Source organism: Sciurus vulgaris (assembly GCF_902686455.1).
Source record: "Sciurus vulgaris genome assembly, chromosome: 10".
Taxonomy (NCBI): domain Eukaryota; kingdom Metazoa; phylum Chordata; class Mammalia; order Rodentia; family Sciuridae; genus Sciurus; species Sciurus vulgaris.
The window spans coordinates 29,497,175-29,519,646 of record NC_136470.1 but is presented as its reverse complement, the minus strand read 5'-3'; the positions used below and the strand labels follow the sequence as shown (position 1 = coordinate 29,519,646).

The window sequence follows — 22,472 nt, the reverse complement described above, 5'->3', positions numbered from 1 at the left end:
AATTATAAGCAGGTAGCTGGGGTTTAGAGCTCCCTTGCTTCACCATTAATTTCTGATGAGTGATAGACAAAATTTGCTTCCTCGTGAACAATTTGGCTTTCAGTACTTTTGTCTCCCAAAAGAATTAATTCTCTGGGGAGTTGTGCAAACACAGTAGAAGGAAAAAAAAAAAGGGACAGGAGAAAAAAATGGAACAGAAAAGATGCACAGAATATTTATTAAGTCATGAAAAGGACAGAAATTTTTGACTCCTGAAAGCAGCATATCAGGTCCAGTTGCCCAGAATAACCAAAGAGATATAAATAAGACCCCTACATTAGCAAATTTGTGGATGATGCAATTAGATCAAGAAAAACCAAAGTTCACTTTTTTCCCTCTCTTTTATTCATGTTTTTAATTTTTAAAAAATGCTTTGGACTTACATTTCTCCAAATCTCACTTATCGTTTCCCTCTAGGTCTTATGAGTAAATTAATAATGTTACTCCCCTTCTCCATTTCTCAATAATTAGCCTTCTTTCTTCATGCCATCTGAAATTACAGAACTAGATTTAATTTTTGTACTACGTCAACTAATTCCACCATTTGCTCAAGTATTTTCTTTAATTTTGCATTTACTTAAAATTAGATAAATGCAGCCAGTCACAGTGGCAAACACCTATAATCCCAGTGGCTCAGGAGGCTGAGACAGGAGGATCTGGAGTTCAAAGCCAGCCTCGGCAAAAGTGAGGGGCTAAGCAACTCAGTGAGACCCTATCTCTAAATAAAATACAAAATAGGGCTGGGGATGTGGCTCAGTGGTGGAGTGCCCCTGAGTTCAATCCCCAGTACCACCCCCCACCAAAAAATTAGATAAATGCATATTTCATTCAAAGAAACCCTTACCACCAGCACTTTTTAATTTTTTTTTTATTTTTACTTTTCTGACAGTGATCTCCATGTTCTGAAATCCTTTCATTCTTCAGTACTGAGATTGCCTCCTGTTGTACCTCCATCATAAAAATATTCATCTTATATATTTTATTCCCACATAACAATCTTTACATCTGCTTTCCTCCTTCAGTTGTCTCTAGTTCTCTTTGGATTTAGAATGTAGTAGAAAATTTGCTGGCCACAAAGTAGGTTTTTAGTCATTATTGACTTGTTTTCTGTTTATTTTCTTTACCCTTAATATTTAAAGCAATAGCATGGATATAGTTAATTGTTCCAGCTTAATTTTACCAAGCTACTTATTGTTTTATGTCAAACTACTCTATATTTTAGTGTTTTAAATTATATTTTAAATTTATCTTTTTTTTTATTCTACTCTGGATGTGTTCAGAAATATCAATATCAATTATATTTAAGTTGGACTTTTAGTCTTTTTCATTCCTACTTATCATTTATCATTTCAACGTTTTATCATTTCCTTTCCATTTTAACAGCATGTCTCAAATTTTTTGAAATATCATTCATGATATATTTTGTAGTACATATTCTCATTTAAAACTGCTATTGATTTTTAATTTCCATAACATATTTCCACAATTCTTCAAATCTTTTAACATTTCTGTAGCTTTCCATTTTCATATCAGTGTATTGAATTTTTTTCCCTATTTTTCATCCATTCTTTACTCTCTATGTGTTATTGTTTTTGAGAACTCAATGTAGATACTTTCTAAAATATTATTGACTTCTCATAATGAATATTTCATATATAAAATTTTCATCTATTTCCCCCAGAAAACTCTTTCCTTCATTACTCAATTTTAATATGGTTTCACCATTTTTTGTTTCAGAATACTTACACAGAAGTATAGATTTGTTTTGATTTTCATATTCTTAAATCTCCAGTGTAGCTGTTGTCAAAAGTGTTTCTTCTAGATCATCCTCAGTATTCAACTTCTTTAGTTCATGTCTTTGTTTCAAGTTGTTGGGGATCAATGTTAAAATATCCACTGTATCCCAAATATTTTGCACTTTTTAGTGTAGATGTGATGAGCTGAAGAATTCTGATTATTTAATTTTGCTTATCTTATTTGGAGATATCTTAGTTGATATCTCCAAAGACCCACTTGATATCTCCATTGGATATTTTTTATTAGTCATCTCAAAACTTAAATGTCCAAAATTAAATTATTAATTCCTACTCTGCCATCTGCCACCAAAACCTTCCTGTTTCCCAGTTTGCCCAATCAAGTTAAAGTTACCATCATTTACAAGTCAACTCAGATTAAGATATTAGGAACCTTTCTTAACTTATCTCTCCCCCTCATTCTTCTTGTTTAATAAAGTGACATTGTTAAGATTCTCCCTGCAAAATACCTGAATCTGATGCTACTTCCACCAAGCCATGGCTCAAGTCAGCTTGATCATTCAGCCTTCTGAGTGCCTGCCCTGCTTCCAACCATACCTGGCTACGAAGGATTCTATTGTTAATGTAATACAGACACTCCCACCATCTTACCTCAATCCTACTTAGAATAAAATCCAAACTGCTAACATGACCAATATGTTAAAAGTTGGATCCTGACCATGTTACCAGCCTCAACTGCCATACCTGTGTCTCCAGGTCGCTAAGTTTCCAGCTCTACTGACCTTGCTTCTTTTTTCCCAATACACTTTCTTATTTCCTGTGCTCCTGCTTGCCACACCCTCCCTCCGAAATGTTATGCCCTTGACCGTCACCTTAGTGGCTCTGTCTTAGCCTCCAAACTTCTGTCCTCCAACTACCTTCTCAGAAAGACCTTCCCTGACCACCTCTACTAACTCTGTTCCTCTAATATCACAAATTCACTAACACATTTTTCTCACTGCCCTATCAGTCTTTGATATTGTGTTTTTATTACTTTATTATTCTCTACTTTGTTCACTAAAACCTAAGCTTTATAGGTTGAAGAATTTAGTGACTTTTGTTTATGTCTTTGTTTCAAGTTGTTGGGGATCAATGTTAAAATATCCACTGTATCCCAAATATTTTGCACTAGCCATCAGACATATAATAAGACACACAGTAAGCATTTAATGCATATTTGATGAAAGAATGAAGGAACGAGGGCCTATTTAAAGGCTCCTACCTTACTCACTCTATGTCACATCCTCCTAGAGGTGGCCCAAATTTTTCTTGTACCTTTCCATACTCTTCTTTTATACTTTGGAAGGCATATTATTTAAATTTGGCTTCATAGCAAACCATCTTAAATACTGTTCTAAAACAATAATTGCTTGATGTAGCTCATGATTTGTGTGTCAGTTGTATGTTTTGTCAGGTGTGGGCTAATTCTGCCATTCTCTGTCTGTGGTCTGTTGCCTGAGGAGTCTCAGTTCTCCTCCATTCCCTGTCTCATTCTTCTGGCAGACTAGCTTGAGATTTTTAACATGATGTCTCTAGATCCAATGGCCCCAAAACTTCTCAGGTCTAGCTTGTGTCATGTTTTCTCTTGTCTCAGTACCCCAAATAAAACCCATGTACAAGCTAAGAGTAGGTGTCTCCGGTGGGTTACTTGTAAAAATGAATACAGTGAGGTTTGACTTATTTGGGGCCATTACTGAAACCATTCACCATGAGAAGAAAGCCATCATTGCTTGTCTGTATTTGTTACCTTAGTTGTAATTTCCCTGGTTTGTGGCCTTACAATAAGTACAAAGTAAAATAAATATGGTGAATGTGATGCACAGTGGAAATTTTCTTGATGTCAGAAAGTAGTTTTGTTCAGTTAGATAAATAATAAAATTCTTTTGCTTGGAAATGAAATTGGAAGGCAGTCGGTCAAACTTTTCCCCTGCTTCTGTTGCTGGCAATACTGTCCATCTTAATGTTCAATTTTAGTTTGTGTGCTAAAATTTTCTCTTGGAATTTGGGAGATTATGATTAATTTTCCTGGATTGCAGAGAATTTCAAATCTAGGTTCTCTCCTTTCTTGACTTGTTCTATGAGAAGAGAGAGACGGGTGAATGGAGCATGGTTAGTTTGCATGATCATAACCCTGACATGCTTCTGAATATTTTTTTTTACTTTATATTAAAAACTACCTACATTGAATCTACAAATATCAAATAAATGTTATTTTTAGGAGAATTTTGGGAAAATAATGGTGAAATAAGAGAGTTCTGTATGTTCATTTTGTGAAACTCTAGCTTCTCTTTTGTAATAGAGTTTCTTCTGTATTGGGTGCATTGTCCTGGGCCATGTAATTGTGAGAATACATCTACTTTGATCATTCAAATACAACATGTTCTTAAAAAATTCTAATATTCTCCCCCCCCCATTCCCTTCTTAAAGAATGCTGTCCTAAGAATAAACCCATTTTCCAGTCTTCGTTCATATTTCTTCCTCTCTTTCTTTGTTTCTGTGGTGCCGATGATTGAACCCAGGAAATGTGCTTTACCATTGAGTATGACCCTCGTCCCCATTCTTCATTCAGTTCAAAATTCTCATCTTGAAAGTGTTTTCCACACTTTTCCAATTAAACATTTCTTCTACCAAGTCATGAGGAACAAAGCAACTTTACCAAGTATTGGGAAGTACAAATTAGTTTGCAATATGACAAGTTCAACTGATAAAAGTCCAATGATTTCAGAATTTACATCTGCAGTAAATTTGGTTACTTGCTTTCAAATCATCTCTATTTCTAAAATACTATGAAGGAAAGACCTGGGGTTTAACATACTTCTATGTGTTTAGATGTTAGTGTTTTACAACTTGACCACTATATATGGAAGAATTTTTAAATTTTCAGTTCTAAATGCAAATTATTATTAAATATTATATTTGTCCTGACTAAAATCAGCTAATACTGAAATCTGGTTTTACTACATTCTTAAAAAAGTGTTTAAGACAGATAATCTCCCATTTGCTGCACAATAAGAGCTCTCTGACCTCCAAGCAGAACTACTTGTAACAATATGTTCTTTTAAATAGCTTCTAATGAATGGTTTCTGCCCACTCTTTCCCCACTAAATTAAAAAGAAAGAAAGAAAAACTTCCTGTTTCATTTTTTTTCATTTTGTACTCATCATTGGACAAATATTTTTGCTGCCTTATAATAAGTCTGAAACCTAACAATACAAAGATATACAATCTGAAACTTCCTACTCTCAGGAAGCTCACATTCTCATGATGGATACAGACAAGTAAGCAGAAACTTGTAATACCCAGCCTAGAACACAGGCATGGACTAGCATCTCTAGTAAAGAGAGGAGGAGGCAAAAATAAATGTAGTATTAGAATTGGGACAGATAAATTAATCATGGAGAAAGCAAAAGAAAGGGCCCAACTGGGAATGAAGATGTGAGAACCAATCTGAGCTAAGACCTGGAATGTGCCAAAGAAGACCAAAGAAACATAGAAGAATACTCAGTAGAATTGTAACGAATCTGGGTGAATGATTGGTTACTTTGAATCTTCAAACACTTTCTGCAATGTTGTGTTCCATTTAAAGCACTTTAATCATGACTGCTAGCCTGAATGCAAATACATTCTTCCCCGTCCCTATGAGATAAAATTCCACCCTAAGCCAAGAGTCTAGCATTCCAGAAACTTAAGCCATGATACAGAAATCCAAATTCAATTCATCAACACCATCTGCAAGACCAGCTGTTCACCTACTAGACTTTCTTATTTTTTTGTGTCCCACATGTTCACAGGGAAAAAATTATGAATGAAAATGTTATCTATGCTTTGCAGTCCTACATCTCATAACTCCAGAACCATTCCCCAATTTCTCTAATGGTTAGGTCACCTGGAGAAGCAGTTCATATTTATCTTGGGGCAGAACTCATGTATTTGGGAATTTTTAGCAGTGTCTTTATCCTAAGAATCTAAAAGCTGTTGCATGAGTGTCTGTCAATTTGCCAAAATGATCACATCCAACAAATTCTATGTCACTTGGGAAACACCAGCTACATCACAATTTTTTAGAACCCAGTCCCCCCTATTGCCCTATGCCTCCTTTGTAGAGGACTGATTTCCTGTTCATCCATCCATTCATTAATTTATTCATTCATGAATTTACACAATGCTCTTTATTTACTTAATAGATAACATTCGAAACACAACCTGTCATTCCAGTATTTTTAATCATCCAAAGGATTTTTTTTCCTTTTTGTCTCTTCTCAGTCACTGAAGATGCCCTGTAGGGCATTTATAAGGATGCATGAGACATTGCAAGTAATGGTTTAAAGCACAGATTGGTAGAGAGTAAGTGTTATTATTTCAATCTTCAATGTTTCCTGAAGGATCATGTGTTTAGTTTTGGTCCCAAGTTGATGTCACTATTAGGAGGTGATGGAACCTTTAAGAGGTAGGAACTAATGGAAGGAAGTTAGGTCATTGGTGCATGTCTTTGAAGGGGATATTGGGGCCCAGTCTCCTCCTCTCCTCTCTTTACTTTGCTTCCCTGTCACCATGAGATGAATAGAACTCTCCAAGTATGTATGTTGACCAGACATTCTGCTTTCCAACAGGCCCAAGAGCAACAGAGCCAGTTGATCATATACTTAAACCTCTGAAATCATGAGCTAAGTAAGTCTTTCCTACTTTTATTTTCTCAGGTATTTTGTCACAGCTACAGAAAGTTGACTAACAGTAAATATTCATTATGTATTTGCTATTATTGTTGTAATAATGTGAAGAAAAGGAATAACGTGAAAGGCAAAAGTATTATGAGCCACAATACTTTTATTAATATAACTAATTATACATACTTTTGTTGTGCCTTGTGTATATTGGAAACACACACACATTTAAGTAATTGTTTAGTAAATTAGAATGGTATTACAGAACATCTAGGTAATACAGTTTTTTTTTTCCAATTTTTAAAGTGTGTTTTTTTTTTTTTAAACAAAAAACAAAAGCCTGTTGACCTTGATTTTGTCCACTCAGCATTTCAGTTGACAATTGCAGGCAACAAAGATTGCTTTATAGATGACATTTTTATATAAAGCTTATAATTCAATGGAAACCCAGATAGGTCACATTAACAAATTGGGTCTTATTTAATTAAAATTATTTAATCTAATTAAATAAGACCTATTAACCTAAAAATAATTGAACTACCTTCTTGAAAGGTTTTGAAAGGCAGTGTTCAGTCATGTTCTGTGACCTGTGCTGAGCAGACATCTAAGGAATAAAGGATTGAATCACCTCGTCTCTTTGCATCTTTCTGAATCTGACCTGCAGCATCATGTCGTCAAGGAAACCTGGTGTAAAATATTTTGTACATAATGGCTGCTTGTTCTTTTGTTGTCCCAGATAATTGCTTTAGAATACCTGTGCTTCACTAAGGTCCTCCAAAAAGTGCATTTTTCCTCCTCACTTCTATTTTGTAATATACAGTTTCTGCAAATTTAGGGGAAAATATGAGTAAATTATTTGTTTGGGGGGGGCTATAAACTTGGGGTCACAGGAATTTATTTCCCTCGCCACCATAAATACAAACTCCATAGGCTCCTTATCTAGGTCAACCTTTACCTGAAAAAAGTTGGAAGGAATTAGGATACCCGAGAAGGCATGAAAATATGAAAACCTGTGAACATTTTCACCTTTGAATTATCCTTGGAAGACTGAATCACTTGTGGCATGGAAGTTTCATTATGAAGGTAAAGGCAGGCAATGTCCTATAAGAAAATTAGGTTACTGTTTTCCCTGATGCCCGAAGACCCTAAACACTCAGAAAAACTAAACAAGATTTCTGTTTCTAGTAGCATATCTGTAGTATTTTAATTTCATTTTAAATTTTACTAATACTAGTTTGAGATTCAAAAGTTTCTAAGAATAGCTCAAAAATTAATGGAGTGGGTCATTAGAAAAATGAAATTACATGAGTGTGTGGTATTGGATAAGAATGTGGAAAGCTTGTAAGTAGGTATGTAAGTGGCAAAGAGGAGAGAGAAGGTCTCTGTGGACTACAGACAGGGGCCTATGGAGTGAAGGGCTGCAGCAGAAACCAAAGGAGCTGTTTGTTTTCATGAAGTGTAGTCAGATAGTAAAGGTAAGCACTTCTTAAATTCTTAGGTAAACAGTGAAGCATCTTTGTGTTTCTGCCTAGAGCACACAACTGATACCTCAGGGACCTCACAGTCTATGTATTCCAGGTGGGCACCAACAATGGCCCTACTTCACCTTCAAGTGGATTATTTGGCAAAGAATCCCATGATAGGGCTGAGGGATCATGGCGAATGATACATGCTCAAATGTATCCCCTTACAATTCATATGTTGATAACTTAGTACTCACTACTGAGTATGACTATATTTGGAAATAGGGATTTTATAGTGATGATTAATTTAAAATGAGACCATTGGGGTAGGCCCTAATCCATTCTGACTGGCAACCCTATAATAAGAGGAAATTTGGATACGAGACTCAAGGATGAATAAGCACGTAAGAAAGACCCTGCAAGAAGGCAGCCATCTGCATGACAAGGAGGGAGGCCTCACAGGAAACCAAACCTGCCAACTCCTTGATGCTGGACTTCCAGCTTCCAGAACTCTGAGAAAATATATTCCTGTCACCTTAGCCACTCAGTATATTTTGTTATGGAAGCCCTGAAAAACTAATACAGCAGGTGTGTGAGTGAACTTTTCATTGTTGTGTCTATGATACCAGACAATAACAAATTAGAGGAGGAAAAGTTTATTTTGGTTTCACAGTTTTATAGGTTAAGTCCATGGTTGACCAACTCCCCAGAGTACTGGGGCCCCAGTAAGGCAGAGCATTATGGTAGAAGGGACCGGTGAAAGAAAGTTGCTTACCTTATAGCAGCAAGAAAGCAGAGAAAGACTTGAACCAGGGGGACTAGATATAACCCCTAAGAGCATGCCTTCAGAGCCCTACTTGCTCCAGCCATGCCTCCAGTAAGTAGTCCTTTCAAAGTATTAATTCATCAAATAGCTTAATCCACTGATTAGGTCACTGCTCACCTACTCTAGTCGTTTCATCTCTGAACTTTCCTGCATTGTCTGTCATATGAGTTTATTGGGTGTCACTTCATATCCAAATCACAACAGGAGGAGGCAATCAATACCACAGATACTGACTATTGTTGATAGTCTGCCTCAGAGGAGCACATAAAAGACAGGCCATTGAAACAAAAGTGGGAGTGATCTTTGCCTAGAAATTCTTGGACTGAACAGGTAAGCTGGAGAATGCCAAGGATGTTTAGATTATTATTTTGAATGTGATCATTAGTACCTATGGCTACTAATAGCTAACAAACATCACACTTTGAGGAAACACAAACTATGGACCCAAACTTCTTAGGTTTGAATTCTGGTCTGTATATGATCCTCAGTAAGTTAGTCAACATTTCTAGGTCATAGTTTCTTCATCAATGGAGGTAACAAGACTAACTTCATGAATTTTTGTTATATTAAATGAATTAATATTTTCCAAGAGTATAATGATAAACATATATAGTAGGTATCATTTTTATTATCATTATTATAGACATATTCTGTTCAAAGTGCTTTATTGAGTCAATCATCACAAAAATTCCTAAGATGACTGAGACATGGTGAAGTAAATTAACTTACTCAGGATTACATAATTAATAAGTTGTGGACACAGGATTTAAACACAAGTGTAGAGGCCTTTAAGTTATTTATTTATTATGTTCCTTATAAGCAAGCCCTTTATTTACAAAGCATTATCAAAAGTACCAAGTATTTATATTTACAAAGTTCACATTAATCCAAGTAATTTCCTCAAAAAACAAATTTATAAATTTTTAAAAAATTTATTTATTACTTCAGTGAGATGTACAATGAAAATGATTAGAAGTGATCCACTAAGTTCTTGACCATTTTTCCTTTAGAAAATGTTTTAACATGTTTACAAAAATAACTAATTGAGGTAAACATTCAATGGTAAAACTATGATTTAGGAAGTAGATGAGGTAAAGAGAAACAAATGGGTTTTAGAATCTATTCAGAATATTTTTCATATGCATTTTTTATTTTCCATATTTTTATTCTTAAAAATGTATTCAAGAAATAAATATATCCGATTGAACAATGCATTCTAAAAGAAAGACTGATGGCATTGTACCAATTTACAAGTTCTTTAATTCACAAATAAGTTTACATTTGATGGGAGAAGGAAATTAAATATTCTTTGCTGTACATGCATGAGGTTTAAGAAATACTTCCTTTCCCTCTTTAAGTACAAAATTATACCTGCAGAGTGGTGGTCTGCGAAAGAGAAAAAGAGAGAGAGAGAAAGGTATTGATTAGTAAAGAAACAAATTTTATTTCCTTTTTATATAAATACTTGGACACTCTATGCCTGTAACAAATAGTTCTCCAAATGCAGAGATTTCCAACAAACCTACAAGATCAAATTCACTCCCTCTCATTTAGCTATATAGGGATGAAGCAGACATAACACTGATGAAGAAGAGATTCTCCATTTCAGCATCTGCACTTCTTGCTTTACTGGAAAAGTTACATTGTATGGGAGACATAGTTGGACACTGAAATAGCTTAACCTGTATTCGCTAAGTGGCCAGGCCACTCCTTCTCTCATGACCACTTCCAAGGAAGGATGAGAATGAATTGTATAAACAAATTTTGTCTAAATTCTTTAATCAGTACTTTTTTTTGCCATCCATTTAAATGGAAATAACAATGCCTAATGTGTTCTATCTCTTGGAGAGATGGTGTGCATAGTACTTGAAAATTGTATCATCAAATGCAAGATAAGTCATTTTGTCACGCTATATATTTTCCTTTTAATGTCTTGCAAAACTCTCAAAAAAAGTAATCAGCTAAAATGAGAAAAAGATGCTAAAATCACAATAAAAGACAAAGTAAAAATAGTAGAAATTAATGAAAAAAATCTGTATCAGCAACATTCGCTTTGTTAAAGAACAGGGGCTGCAGAGGTGGTGGTAGCTCACCTTAATGTGACCTTGCAGAGTTCTAGCTCAGAAGGTCCATGGGTTCCAAGTTTCTGCCAGTTTGGTTAAGACACCACTGAACATGTTTTGAAAACACTCAGGAGCAATTTTCGGTTTAAATTGTTCATTTTTAAAATAAACTAATTTTCTAATATGTTTAGAAGTTATAAAAATCATAAAATATAGACATTTATCTTTATGGAAGTTGGTAAAGGATAATACAGCATTTTCCATTTGAAATAATAAAGGCAGTTTGAAATTCCATTTTAGTATTATAGCAGTAAATGTGAAATAATAACACTTCAATGTGGAAGATTTTTGGATGCTGGCAAAGTTGTTTTTTGTTAAGTTTTCAGAGAGTAGAATGTATACATCTATCTTTAGAATAACTAACATATAATCAAGAAATCAGACATCATCCTTCTCCATTAAGAAATAAGTGGATAAATGATTTTTCCACTCCCTAAACAAATTTATATACACTTAATGTCAACTTGTCAACTGCTCTTATCACTGAATGTAACTTCAATGCACTGACTCACCTCATTTAAAATTTATCAACTAGAATAAACATGTCATTAGACACATTACCTTGGTCCTATAATAATTTTTCTGTTTCAAATCTATAATACAGTATGAAGGCAAGCATGTTTATATTTCTTTCTACAATAGAACAAAATTGCACAATTTTATGACCATTGATATATATTCTATTATTAACATAGTAAATGCACATCTTTATTAAAAATTCTACCCTTTATAAAGCATCTGAAAGCATTATAAAATAGTTTAAGCAGGTTTGCAATGCCTGCCAAAGTTAGATTTCACCAAAACATATGAGATGTTTCTCTTTTCATTGTGAAGTCACCTAATTTCATTGCCATGACTCTAATTTTGTCACATTTTTATTCTACTATTGATAGTTCCTTCTCCCCAAACAATATAAAAGGAAAACAGTATAATTTAGAAGATGTGTGGTATATGTTGAACTGCTTTAAGAAGAATATTGTGTTTACTTTTTTAATCTCAAAAAGCATACTGAATATTACATTTCTAATGTTTTGCTGACCATAAATTTACAGAAATGAACACCATTACCTTGATAAAGTATAAACTTTAATAAAAATAAGGGAAGAAGTCCTATGATAAATAATCCCTAAAATCTAAATATAATCTAATTTTTAATTTTAATTCATATATATAATTTTAATACACAAATTTTAAGCCATAAATATCATACCAAATTATAAGAAAGGGATGTTTCCTCAGTTCAAAAATCTCTTTTTGAGACTTTTTTGTTTTGATCTAGGATAAAATTCTAAACACCTACACAGGGACAGAAATAGTGCCAGTTTCTACCTGCCAAATGGGAAAAAAACAATCATTCAAGTGCACTAGGTAAAGCACGCAAAGGAGTCTTAGTTTAAGTAGTGAAAGTAACTGAGCCTAGACTGAGCACCTGGCCAGGCCTGCCTAATACATCTTATACATCTTGATAGGAGGATGAGAAAGGAACTTTTTTTTTTTTTTTTCAATTTCTTAATAGGAACTCTTGACTACAGGTAACTTGACAGCAACTTGAAAATAAACCTCAAGAAAATTTATAGGAAAACAAAGTATAGAAAACCCATATGATAAAATGCACAATATCTGACATCTAATCAAGAATTAGCAAGCAGGGATGAGCATATAGCTCAGTGGGAGAGCACTTGCTTAGCAAGTACAAGGCCCTGGTTCAATTTTCAGCACTGGGGGAAACAAAAGAAAGGACAGCAACAGGTTTCTCATTAGGATCAAGGCTTGGTAAATGCTGCATGGTACAGAAACATTAAAATAATGAATGTAAATTCTGCACTCAAACCATCTTTCAGAATGAAGGCAACATCAAGACTTTTTCAGACATCCAAAACTGAAAGCTTTTAATACCTGTCCACCTACAGTATAAAAGTATGTTAAATAAAGCCCTTCAATTCAAAAGGTGAATTATACCAGATTTTTTAAAAACGTGCATCTGGTGGAATGTGACAAACATCATTACCCTCTGTACATGTAAGATTACATGAATGGTGTGTACATCCAGAAAAATGAAAAGTTGTACCCATTTGTGTACCATGAATCAAAATGTGTTGTGCTGTCATGTCTAACTAAATAGAACAAACATTTTTAAAAATGTGCATCTACATCAGGGTCTGAAGAGCACCAGATGTGGAAACTCGGTGGGTGACCATATATAATTTTTCTTAACTACATATATCTCTTCAATTGATTGTGTAAACAATGATACAGTGTGTTATGGAGATAGTTAGCATATGTACAAGGAAAATGTTTTCTAACAACACCACAAAAGTCCAGTGGCAAAATGGAAGTATACTACTGTACATATGTGAATCCACTTAGGTTGACTGTAATAAACAAAAGATTATAATGCAAACTCTTAAAGAAACTACCCAAATAATAAAACAAAGATACGTAGTTAACAAACCCACAAAAGACATAAAAATTGAATCATAGAACTACTCAATTTATCCAAAGGAAAGACAGATGATAAGAAGAAATGAAAGAACAGATGGAACAAATAGATAGCAAAACAGCAAGATAATAGAATTAAAACCAGCCATAAAAATTATATCATTAAATTAACATGTAAATACCCTCAATTAAATATCAGAGATCATCATGATTTGTCATTTGAGAAATGCAAATTTAAAATAATAAAATATCCCTACATACCCATTAGCAGAGCTAAAATAAAACCAACAAACAAAACAACAAACTGATAAAGATACAATTTTGGTGCAGGAGAGGAATAAACCCTCCAGTGTTGCTGGTAGAAAAGCAAAGTGTATAGTCACTTTGGAAAATAGTTGACAGTTTCTTTGTGTGTGTGTGTGTGTGTGTGTGTGTTGCTGGGAATTGAACCCAGGACCTTGTGCATGCTAAGCAAGTACTCTACCAACTGCTATATCCCCAGCCCAATTGATAGTTTCTTATGAAGTTAAATACACATTTACATATCTCCCAGAAATCTCTTTTCTAGATATCTATCCAAGAGAAATGAAAACTATATTCACATAAAAACTTGCATGCAAATATTTATGGTACTTTTATTAATAGACAACAAAAACTTTGAAGAAGCCATATAACCTCTGGTAAACAGATAAGTGAACTATGGTATATCTACACCAACGGAACACTGTTCATCTCCACATTCCATTATGTGAGCAGCAATATGGATAAATTTTAAGTAGCTAAGTGAAAGAAACCACAACTAAAAGACAACCTATCATACAATTCCATTTTCACAATATAAAATATTTTGCTTATATTATATCTGGAAAAGGCAAAACCAGACTGATCATCAGTGGGTGGGAATCGGGAATGAGGTTGAAAACCAAGGGGCCGTATAGGGGAGTTTTTGTGACTGTTTTATTCACCTTAGTTTTTTTTTGTAACCAACATATCTTACAAGAACAACTTAGGTAAAGAAAAATTTATTTTGGCTCAGTTTCAAAGCTTCAGTTCATGGTCGTCCTATTCCATAGGTCAGGGCCCAATCTGAGACAGAACATCATGGTAGAAGAATGTGGTGGAGGAAAGGTGCTCAATTAAAGACAAAAAGCAGAGTTGGGAGGGCATGCTGAGCAGGAGAGGTGCCAGGGAAGAAATTAAAATCACCAAGGAATTCTCCCAATGACCTACTTCCTTTAACCATACACTATGTGCCTACAGTTACTTCCCATTAATCCATCAAATGAATTAATCTACTGTTTAGGTTAAGACTCTTGTGATCTAATCATTTCACTCCTGAAGATTTCTGTGGTCTTTTGGGAACATGAGCTCTGGGGGGATACCTCATATTCAAACCATAACAGTGATTGACATGTTCTGAATCTTAATTGAGGTGGTAAAATATGACTATTTGCACTTATCAAAACACACACACACATACAGTATATTTTACTATTAAGTAACATTTTTAAAAATGTAGCTGTAGCCCAAGTATTGTCCAGAAGGCATCCCAAGTCACCTCAGTCATGTATATTCCTCAATCCCTAAATTCTAAGGTCCTACTTAACAGGAAGTGTCTAGAAGGAAAGAGTGCTTGAAGTCTCTATCATACTCATTACAGAAATAATTACTGTTGAGTGCATGCAGTTTAATTTGGACCATAAGGCATCATATTTTTATAACTCACATTTACAATAATTTGGCAGTGCTAATTCTCATTAATTGCACATTATCTGTATGGACAGATCTAAATAGGAAAAGTCACTAGATGGTTATAGCAATTATCTAGGTAATTAAACTTACAGTATACTTTCATCCAAGCATCTGTTAGCATCTCCAGCCAGCAGGGAATGTTAAGTTTTGCTACACACCCACAAAATATATTTTAGGTATTTCTTTTTCTTGAGTAGAAACAATTGCATCCAAATTTCATAAACTTAGTAAATTTTCATACTCTATCCATGGTTTAGAGTTCACACTAAATTAAAAATTACAACTAGAGCATTTTTTTTTTTTTTGCACTGGGGCATATCCCAATAACTACTCTACTTCTTACTTAACCTGTGAATAAATTTTATGCAGTATTTGCCTATATAAAACAAGAGTAAGAAGATAATGAACCAAATATAATAGTTAATATCAATGTTGCCTCTTCTGTTTCCTTTACCCCTATAATAAGCGACTTAAAGAAGGAAATACGCCTGGAAAACAAGGATTACCTATAGGTTCCCCAACATTCTGAATAAAATTACAAGCTTTATGGAGATGGAAAGCTTGAAAGTGTTCCTCCTTCTTGATGTCCCAACTGTGAATACTTAACAAGGAAATTGTTTAAAATGCTAATAGTTATGTATGTGCAGATATTCATTTTTATTATAACAATGCAATGTGAAAAAAATAAAAGATCTCAAAATAAAGAAATAACAAGGTTAAATATTCCAAAAAGGTGGAATACAATATAGCCATTAACTTATTGATAGAAAGAAAAAAATAAATAAACTAAAAGGCTCCAAACCTGGTCCACAGTGCAGCACAGGTTAGATACATTGTGCTCATGTTGATGTCCATAGAAACAGAGAAATTTGACTCTATTGAAGTCAATAAATAGGCTACATGATTTCACACACAGACCCTGCTTCTAACATGATGTAAAAAATTAAAGGCATGGTTCAATGGTAGCATGTATGACAAAATATTAATAGTTATTATCTCTTAATTGAAGGATGATATAAGAATTAAAATTTCCAAATGTTCTGCAGTGAATATTAAGATATATTAAGTAGCTAAGAAAGCTTAAGAAAGCTTAAGAAAGTTTTTTTCCACTAGTAAATTCATGTATCCTTTCTAAATAAAATAAAATACCTCATAGACTTGCAGTAAGGATCACAAAAAATAGCATCTGGAATGTAGTGGATGATAAAAAAAAATGTATATGCTATTATTTATCTAGAAAGTCATTCACTCATACAAAAAAAATCTCAAAAATGTTTCTTTAGTGCTCAAATATTTAGTTATACATCCTTGGTACACAATATATTGCACTTAAATCATGCTACATTAATAGCTACATTGATTCCACCTTTTGTGGAATATTTAACCTTGTTATTTCATTATTTTGAGATCTTTCATTTTTTTCACAATGTGTGAAAACCTGCACCTTGAATAAAACTAAAAATCCCTTCAATTCCCTGAAGGAAGAGGTCAAATTGAAGTTGGGACAAATAACTCTTAAAATATATCCTACCTTCTGAGATGCAATTTCAATCACTGAAAGATTTCTTTTTTCAAATTTCTTGGTCATCTGTGCTCAGTCTTCCTATGTCACTCAAAACTCTCCTGGATTAGAATGCACAGCATGCAGTTACCAGAGTGGGAGAAGTGAGGATAGAGCCTTGATAAGAATTTGAGTCATAATAAATGCAATATTTACAAGAGGCTAGAAGTTATATGGCTACGTAATGAGAGCTACAGCTTTATAGAAGTATTGGGAATAGGGTTAGAAAGCATTTTATTAATAATTTCAACAATAGGAAAATATGTTTTATATAATTATCATCTTGGTCTGTCTGTTGCTTGAACTGTGTATTCCTAGATGCAAGGAGGTATAAGGAAAGGTTAATTGGGGGCTAAACAACAAAAGGAAGAAGAATTAGAAGGGAAGATGGAGAATCTACTATGGACCAAATATACACTTTGCATATATATTACGCAATTGAAAATGTATGGAACAAATTACAAGACAAACATAGAAAGAAAAGCATTTATTTTATGAACCAGAAGGATTGACTGTTAAACACATTTATAGACATTTATAATGTGTTTTTACTTACATTTTTCTGAGATTTTAATTGATGAGTGAATATTTATGTAATAATATAATAGTTCTACAATTAATCAAAATATAAGTGCTTCAGTTTTCATGATTACAACCTGAAAATTCTTGATTACATTGTGCAATTATCAATTACTACCTTAAATGATTTCATAACATCTTTCAGGGAAATTAAGGAGAGAATTGTTTTATTTTATTTTTTAAATTTAAATTAAATTCTTTTAACAGAAACTAAATCGTGAAAATTGTTTCATGGGATAGCATGTGTATACATGTGTAAAATGTATAATGTTTAAATCAGGTTAAACATGTCTACCTCCACAAACTTCATTTCTTTATGGTAAAGGAGATTGAACCCAGGAAGTGCTTAACCACTGAACCATATCCCCAACGCTTTTTGTTATTTATTTTGAGACAGAGTCTCACTAACTTACTTAGGGCCTCAATAAGTTGTCTTTCAGAGGCTATTTTCTAATTTAAAGACAGCTTCTTGACTCTTCTTTCTCAAATGCTTGCCCCTCATTGAATCTAGGCATTATGTATATTTCCAAAACAATCTTGAAACTATTGAACCAAATGCAACTACTCTAAGTAACCAGAGAATTTAATGTGAGATAAGGAAAACATTAGGCTAATTTGCAAAATTATAATATTAGTATATATTTAAATTTTTTTCATCAAGATACCCTTAAGAAAAAAAAGTACATTTCATTAAATATTTTCCAAATTTGGAACACATTTATAATATTTGAAAATAATTAGTCATTAAAAAATATGCTATGTTAATTTGCCCATTTTGATGATTACCTAACATATCATATTGTAGATATTCCATAATCAATTTATCAATTACCCCATCAAATGCAGTTAATTTATTTCTATTTGTAGCATTATTAATCAAACTGTGAATACATTTCTTATATAGAAATATGTATGTACATTTCTGATATTTCCTTTTACACTTCTTAACAAATGCTTGCATAGAGCTTACAATATGCCAGACAATAGTTTAAATCATCTATAAATATTGTATCAATTTTAGATATTCCTTACATTATTTAACCTTCTTAATTCTACAAAGTAAAATATTTCTTTTCCTATTTTTATATAAGGACACCAAGGCACAGATGATTAATTCATTTATCCAAGATGACAGCTAGTAATTAATTGAGCTGAAATTCAAACTCAGACACTCTGATTGCAGAGTTGATGCTTTTAAACACCACCTCCTGCTATGTCTCTGAAATGTAAATCCTTAAAGAGGAAATAATGCATTAACATTTGGGGGTTCTTGATATATTTTACTAAATTTTTTTCCAGAATATATGTACAAGTTTACATACCTTCCAGCAGTAAAACAGGATGTCAATTTAAGTATGAATTCAATAACAGACTGTTTTGCCAACTCAAGAAAATTATGCTGTATTTCCTTTCCATAATTTTAACTTTCTTGAATATATTTGGGATTAAACATTTTAAAATGTCTATTAACCATTTGTTCCTTTAACTTTTAAAGTTATTCTATGACAACATATGTCTGCATTTCTTCATCCAATAACCATTCATTTAGTGATTAATATGTCCCAAGCACAGTTTAAGGCACTTGAAGTACTTTGAGCAGAAAGGATAAAATCAGTGCCCTCAAGGTGCTTACGTTCTACCATGGGAGAAAAAAAACAACAAAAACAATGAACAAGTATAGAGTCCACCATGAAAAACAAATCCTATAAGGATAAAGAAGTAGGGTAAGAGGTCGGGGAGTGGTAAGACAGCTATATACAACTGTAAACAGAATGGTAAGGTGGGTTTCATTGAGAGAATGATGTTTAAGCAAAATCTTGGAGATAAGTTAGCCAGGGGCATATCAAGGAGAGAAAATTTCCAGGTAGAGGACACAACCAGGGCAATAGCACAGGAGGGTGCAGTTACAGTAAGGAGTATCGGTCCAGGGTTCCAAGGACATCAGGGAGACCCATGAGACTAAGTGAGCCCGTGTAACAGGACCTAACCCAACATTTATAAGATCACTCTGGGCCCTGCATTAAGAATAATTTATAAGCCAGGCACAGTGACACATGCTTGTAACCCCAGCAACTAGGGAGAACGAGGCCAGCCTCAACTTAGTGAGAACCTCAGCCACCTAGTGAGACCCTGTCTCAAAATAGAACATACAAAAAGGGTTAAGGATGTAGTTCAATGGTAAAACATCCCTGAGTTCAACCCCAGAACCCAACCCCCAAGAAAAGGAGAAAAGAGAAGAAAGAAAAAAAGGAAAAGAAAAGGATAAATTATAGGACATAAGGCTAAGAAAAAGAGAGTAGGTAAGAGGTTCTTAAAATGTTTCTGGCAGAGATGGTCCGCATTAATAGAGTATGTAACAGTGGAGATGGAAAGAAAGGATGAATTCTGGGAGAGATTAGAAAGAAGGTAGAGACAAGGAATATCACAACTGAATGTGGAGTGAGAGACAGAGTCTAGTCTATGATAAATGAAGATAAAGTCAGGATTTGGAGTATAAATCATTTGAAGAACATTTATCTCCATACTTCAACTAAAATGTATTTTAATAGTTTTGGTAAATATTATTTATATATAAATAGTTTAAAACCATCCAATAGCATATGCATTATAAAGCTTTTCCCAGCTAATTTTATTTTTGTTAATGGTATATAGACATCTAGATCCTTATTTTTTAGATTTTCATGTAGGCAAACTGCTTAACATTTTTGTTTTCTGTGTCAGCTTCACATAGTACAAAGACAAACATTTTCTAGATTTCTTTCTGTTCTTTATTAGTTTGCATTTAATATTTTATTGGGATAAGAAATTCAATGTGTGATAAGAAAATGTTAAACTTTTTTCACTTGTCAATTATTTAGTATAGTGTCATTATTTGATTGCTGTTCTTTTCATCAACAAGATTCTGGAGGTTTCCACTTACTCATTAAACTACATTTATATTCATCTGCCAGTTTCAGACATTTTCATTATTGCTGCATGGGAACACTTTTACTGTTTCATAGCTACCGTTATAAACATTATACTAATTATTCAAACTTCCGCAGCTCATCTTGGTATTTTAAATTTCAGATTGGTTAGGAAGAGTCAAGTTTTATATTTTTTTAACAGCATCTTGTTAAACTTGTATGTGCATTTAATAAAACTCCCCATTGCTAAAACATTGAATCTTCCTCTCCCTGAAAATTTCTTTGAATATTTGAAAAATTCTCTTTATCATCAAATCTAAAAATAAAATTTATAAGAATAGATCTAAATCTTGGCCTCTTGGTTTCCTGGTTTTTAGTTTATTCTTTCCATTTGGGATCATTATCTTCTTCAGTTGAAGGGAGTTTCTTTTATCACATCTGGAGGTCTTCTGTCTCTTCTTTGGTGACATCGGGTATCCACATTTACATTTCAATTATTTTCCTCGATTTTTATATTATTCAGTATTCTCAGTTATTTACATATTCTTATTCAGTAGGTTATAAGGTGTTTTCTACATTATCCATTGAACCTTCCTTTACTATTTGTAATATCAATTCCAATTCTGATGTTGATTTCAATTATTTATCTCAGCCAATTCTCTTTTAATCACTGTTATTTGTCTCATCATGTCACTCTTCACTTGTTCTTTCCTGAATTTGTTTTCTTAAATATCAGTGAAAGCACTGAGTAATGCTTTATGTAATTTCCTTGTATTTCTTGAAAAAATATATTTTAGAGTAAACTTATTCCTAAAGCCTGATTGTAAGTCTTTCTTTCTTGTGTTTCCAATGCCGTATTATACCCTATTTTGTTTGTTTTGCTGTTCATCTCTGCTTCTGTGGTAAAAGGAGTGTCTACCCCCATATTTACCCATGCTCACAAAGGATGAATTCCGTGTGTTTCCTTTTACTGTCCACAAGCTTGTAACTAAATTTCTCTTGCTCTTCTTGAGCTTGTGTGCTGTTCTGTATGCAAATATTCTTGTTAAACTCTTTGTATCTTATCAGAATTTACATTGTGTGCTTCTTCTGGACCGAGGAGAAAATTCTTCATTTCTCTTTCCATTTATGATACCAAAGGAAAAACACTATTCTTGGCCAATATGAATCCCTTAAATTTAAGGTCTATAAACAAGATGTGAAACTACAACCTCTAAACTTCTGCATTCATGCCCTCCATCTTAACACTCAGAAAGGTATGAACGGGGGAGACTAGGACACTATGATGCCACTACCACCCTGACTTCTTCAGAGACCAGCTTTGGGGGACTGCAAATATAATTTCTATTTATATATTTAGTGGAAGCCTTGTATCTTTAAAAAAGTAAATATGGAGGTAAACTGAAGATTGAAATATTTACAGCTTTAATCCTTCCAGGTATGACCCCACCACCATTGCTACCATGTACTTTGGAAGATAATGATGAAGCTAAATGCTCCTGCTGGAAATGTCCGTATATTTTTTGCATACATTTCAATCCGAAATAAATGACAATAAAATAATCCTTAGTCTTTTATCATTATAATGGTATTTTGTTGACATTTTAGTGACTAAATACTACCCCCAAAGTTATGAAATGATCCACACTTCAGAGAATTTTCCCAATTCCTCTCTGTTGATATAGTCTTTATGTAAATGTATATTCTTATCACTTATCATTTTTATTTTTACTCTCTACAAATTCATATTTACTACTTTCAAAATTTCTAGGAAGGCATTTGGGAAATTAAATACATAAATACAAGTACAAAAAGAGAAATGAAAAGGAAGCATCATAGTCAAAGATTTCCAACAATCCACACACACTTTTCTACTGGCTCTCAGCTGATACTTATGTTGAAAACCCTCACACATTCAAATGATAGGTGACCAACTCATCAAAGAGCTACTCAGTGTTCCTAACAACTTCCCAAGGGTGTTGTTGATGGAGATATGAATTCTGTGGCAAACGTGTTCATAACTATCATGAGGAAAAGGACAGTTCTCTGTGGTTGTGAGTATAGGAAACCAAGAACAATACAGTCAGTGGACTGAAACAAACAAGTGCTAGAGCTGATGATCCTCAAGACATGAACCCCAGACAGTCACAATGGCATCACATTTCAATAGGAATGGAGGCAACGGTGACCTAAGTGACAAGACAGATGACTATAAAATGCAAGTGTGAGGAGTTAGCTTCTCTTCATGCTACTGTGGTGTGTATCCCAGAGCCTCACTCTATTCTTGTGTTGAATTTCCAGTAATCTTCAGAATGGTAGGGGCAGCAAGT

The 22,472-nt window shown here is 33.6% G+C and overlaps 1 protein-coding gene across 1 annotated transcript in view; it reads right to left on the bottom strand.

Moving 5' to 3' along the window:
• Nucleotides 1–9,393: 9,393 nt before the first annotated feature.
• The window catches only part of LIPI (lipase I), a 65,620-nt gene continuing 52,541 nt past the window's right edge, over nt 9,394–22,472 (bottom strand). Inside the window, 1 exon segment of the mRNA XM_079154959.1 lies at nt 9,394–10,168. Coding sequence (XP_079011085.1) covers nt 10,081–10,168 — 88 coding nt within the window. The 3' untranslated portion in view covers nt 9,394–10,080.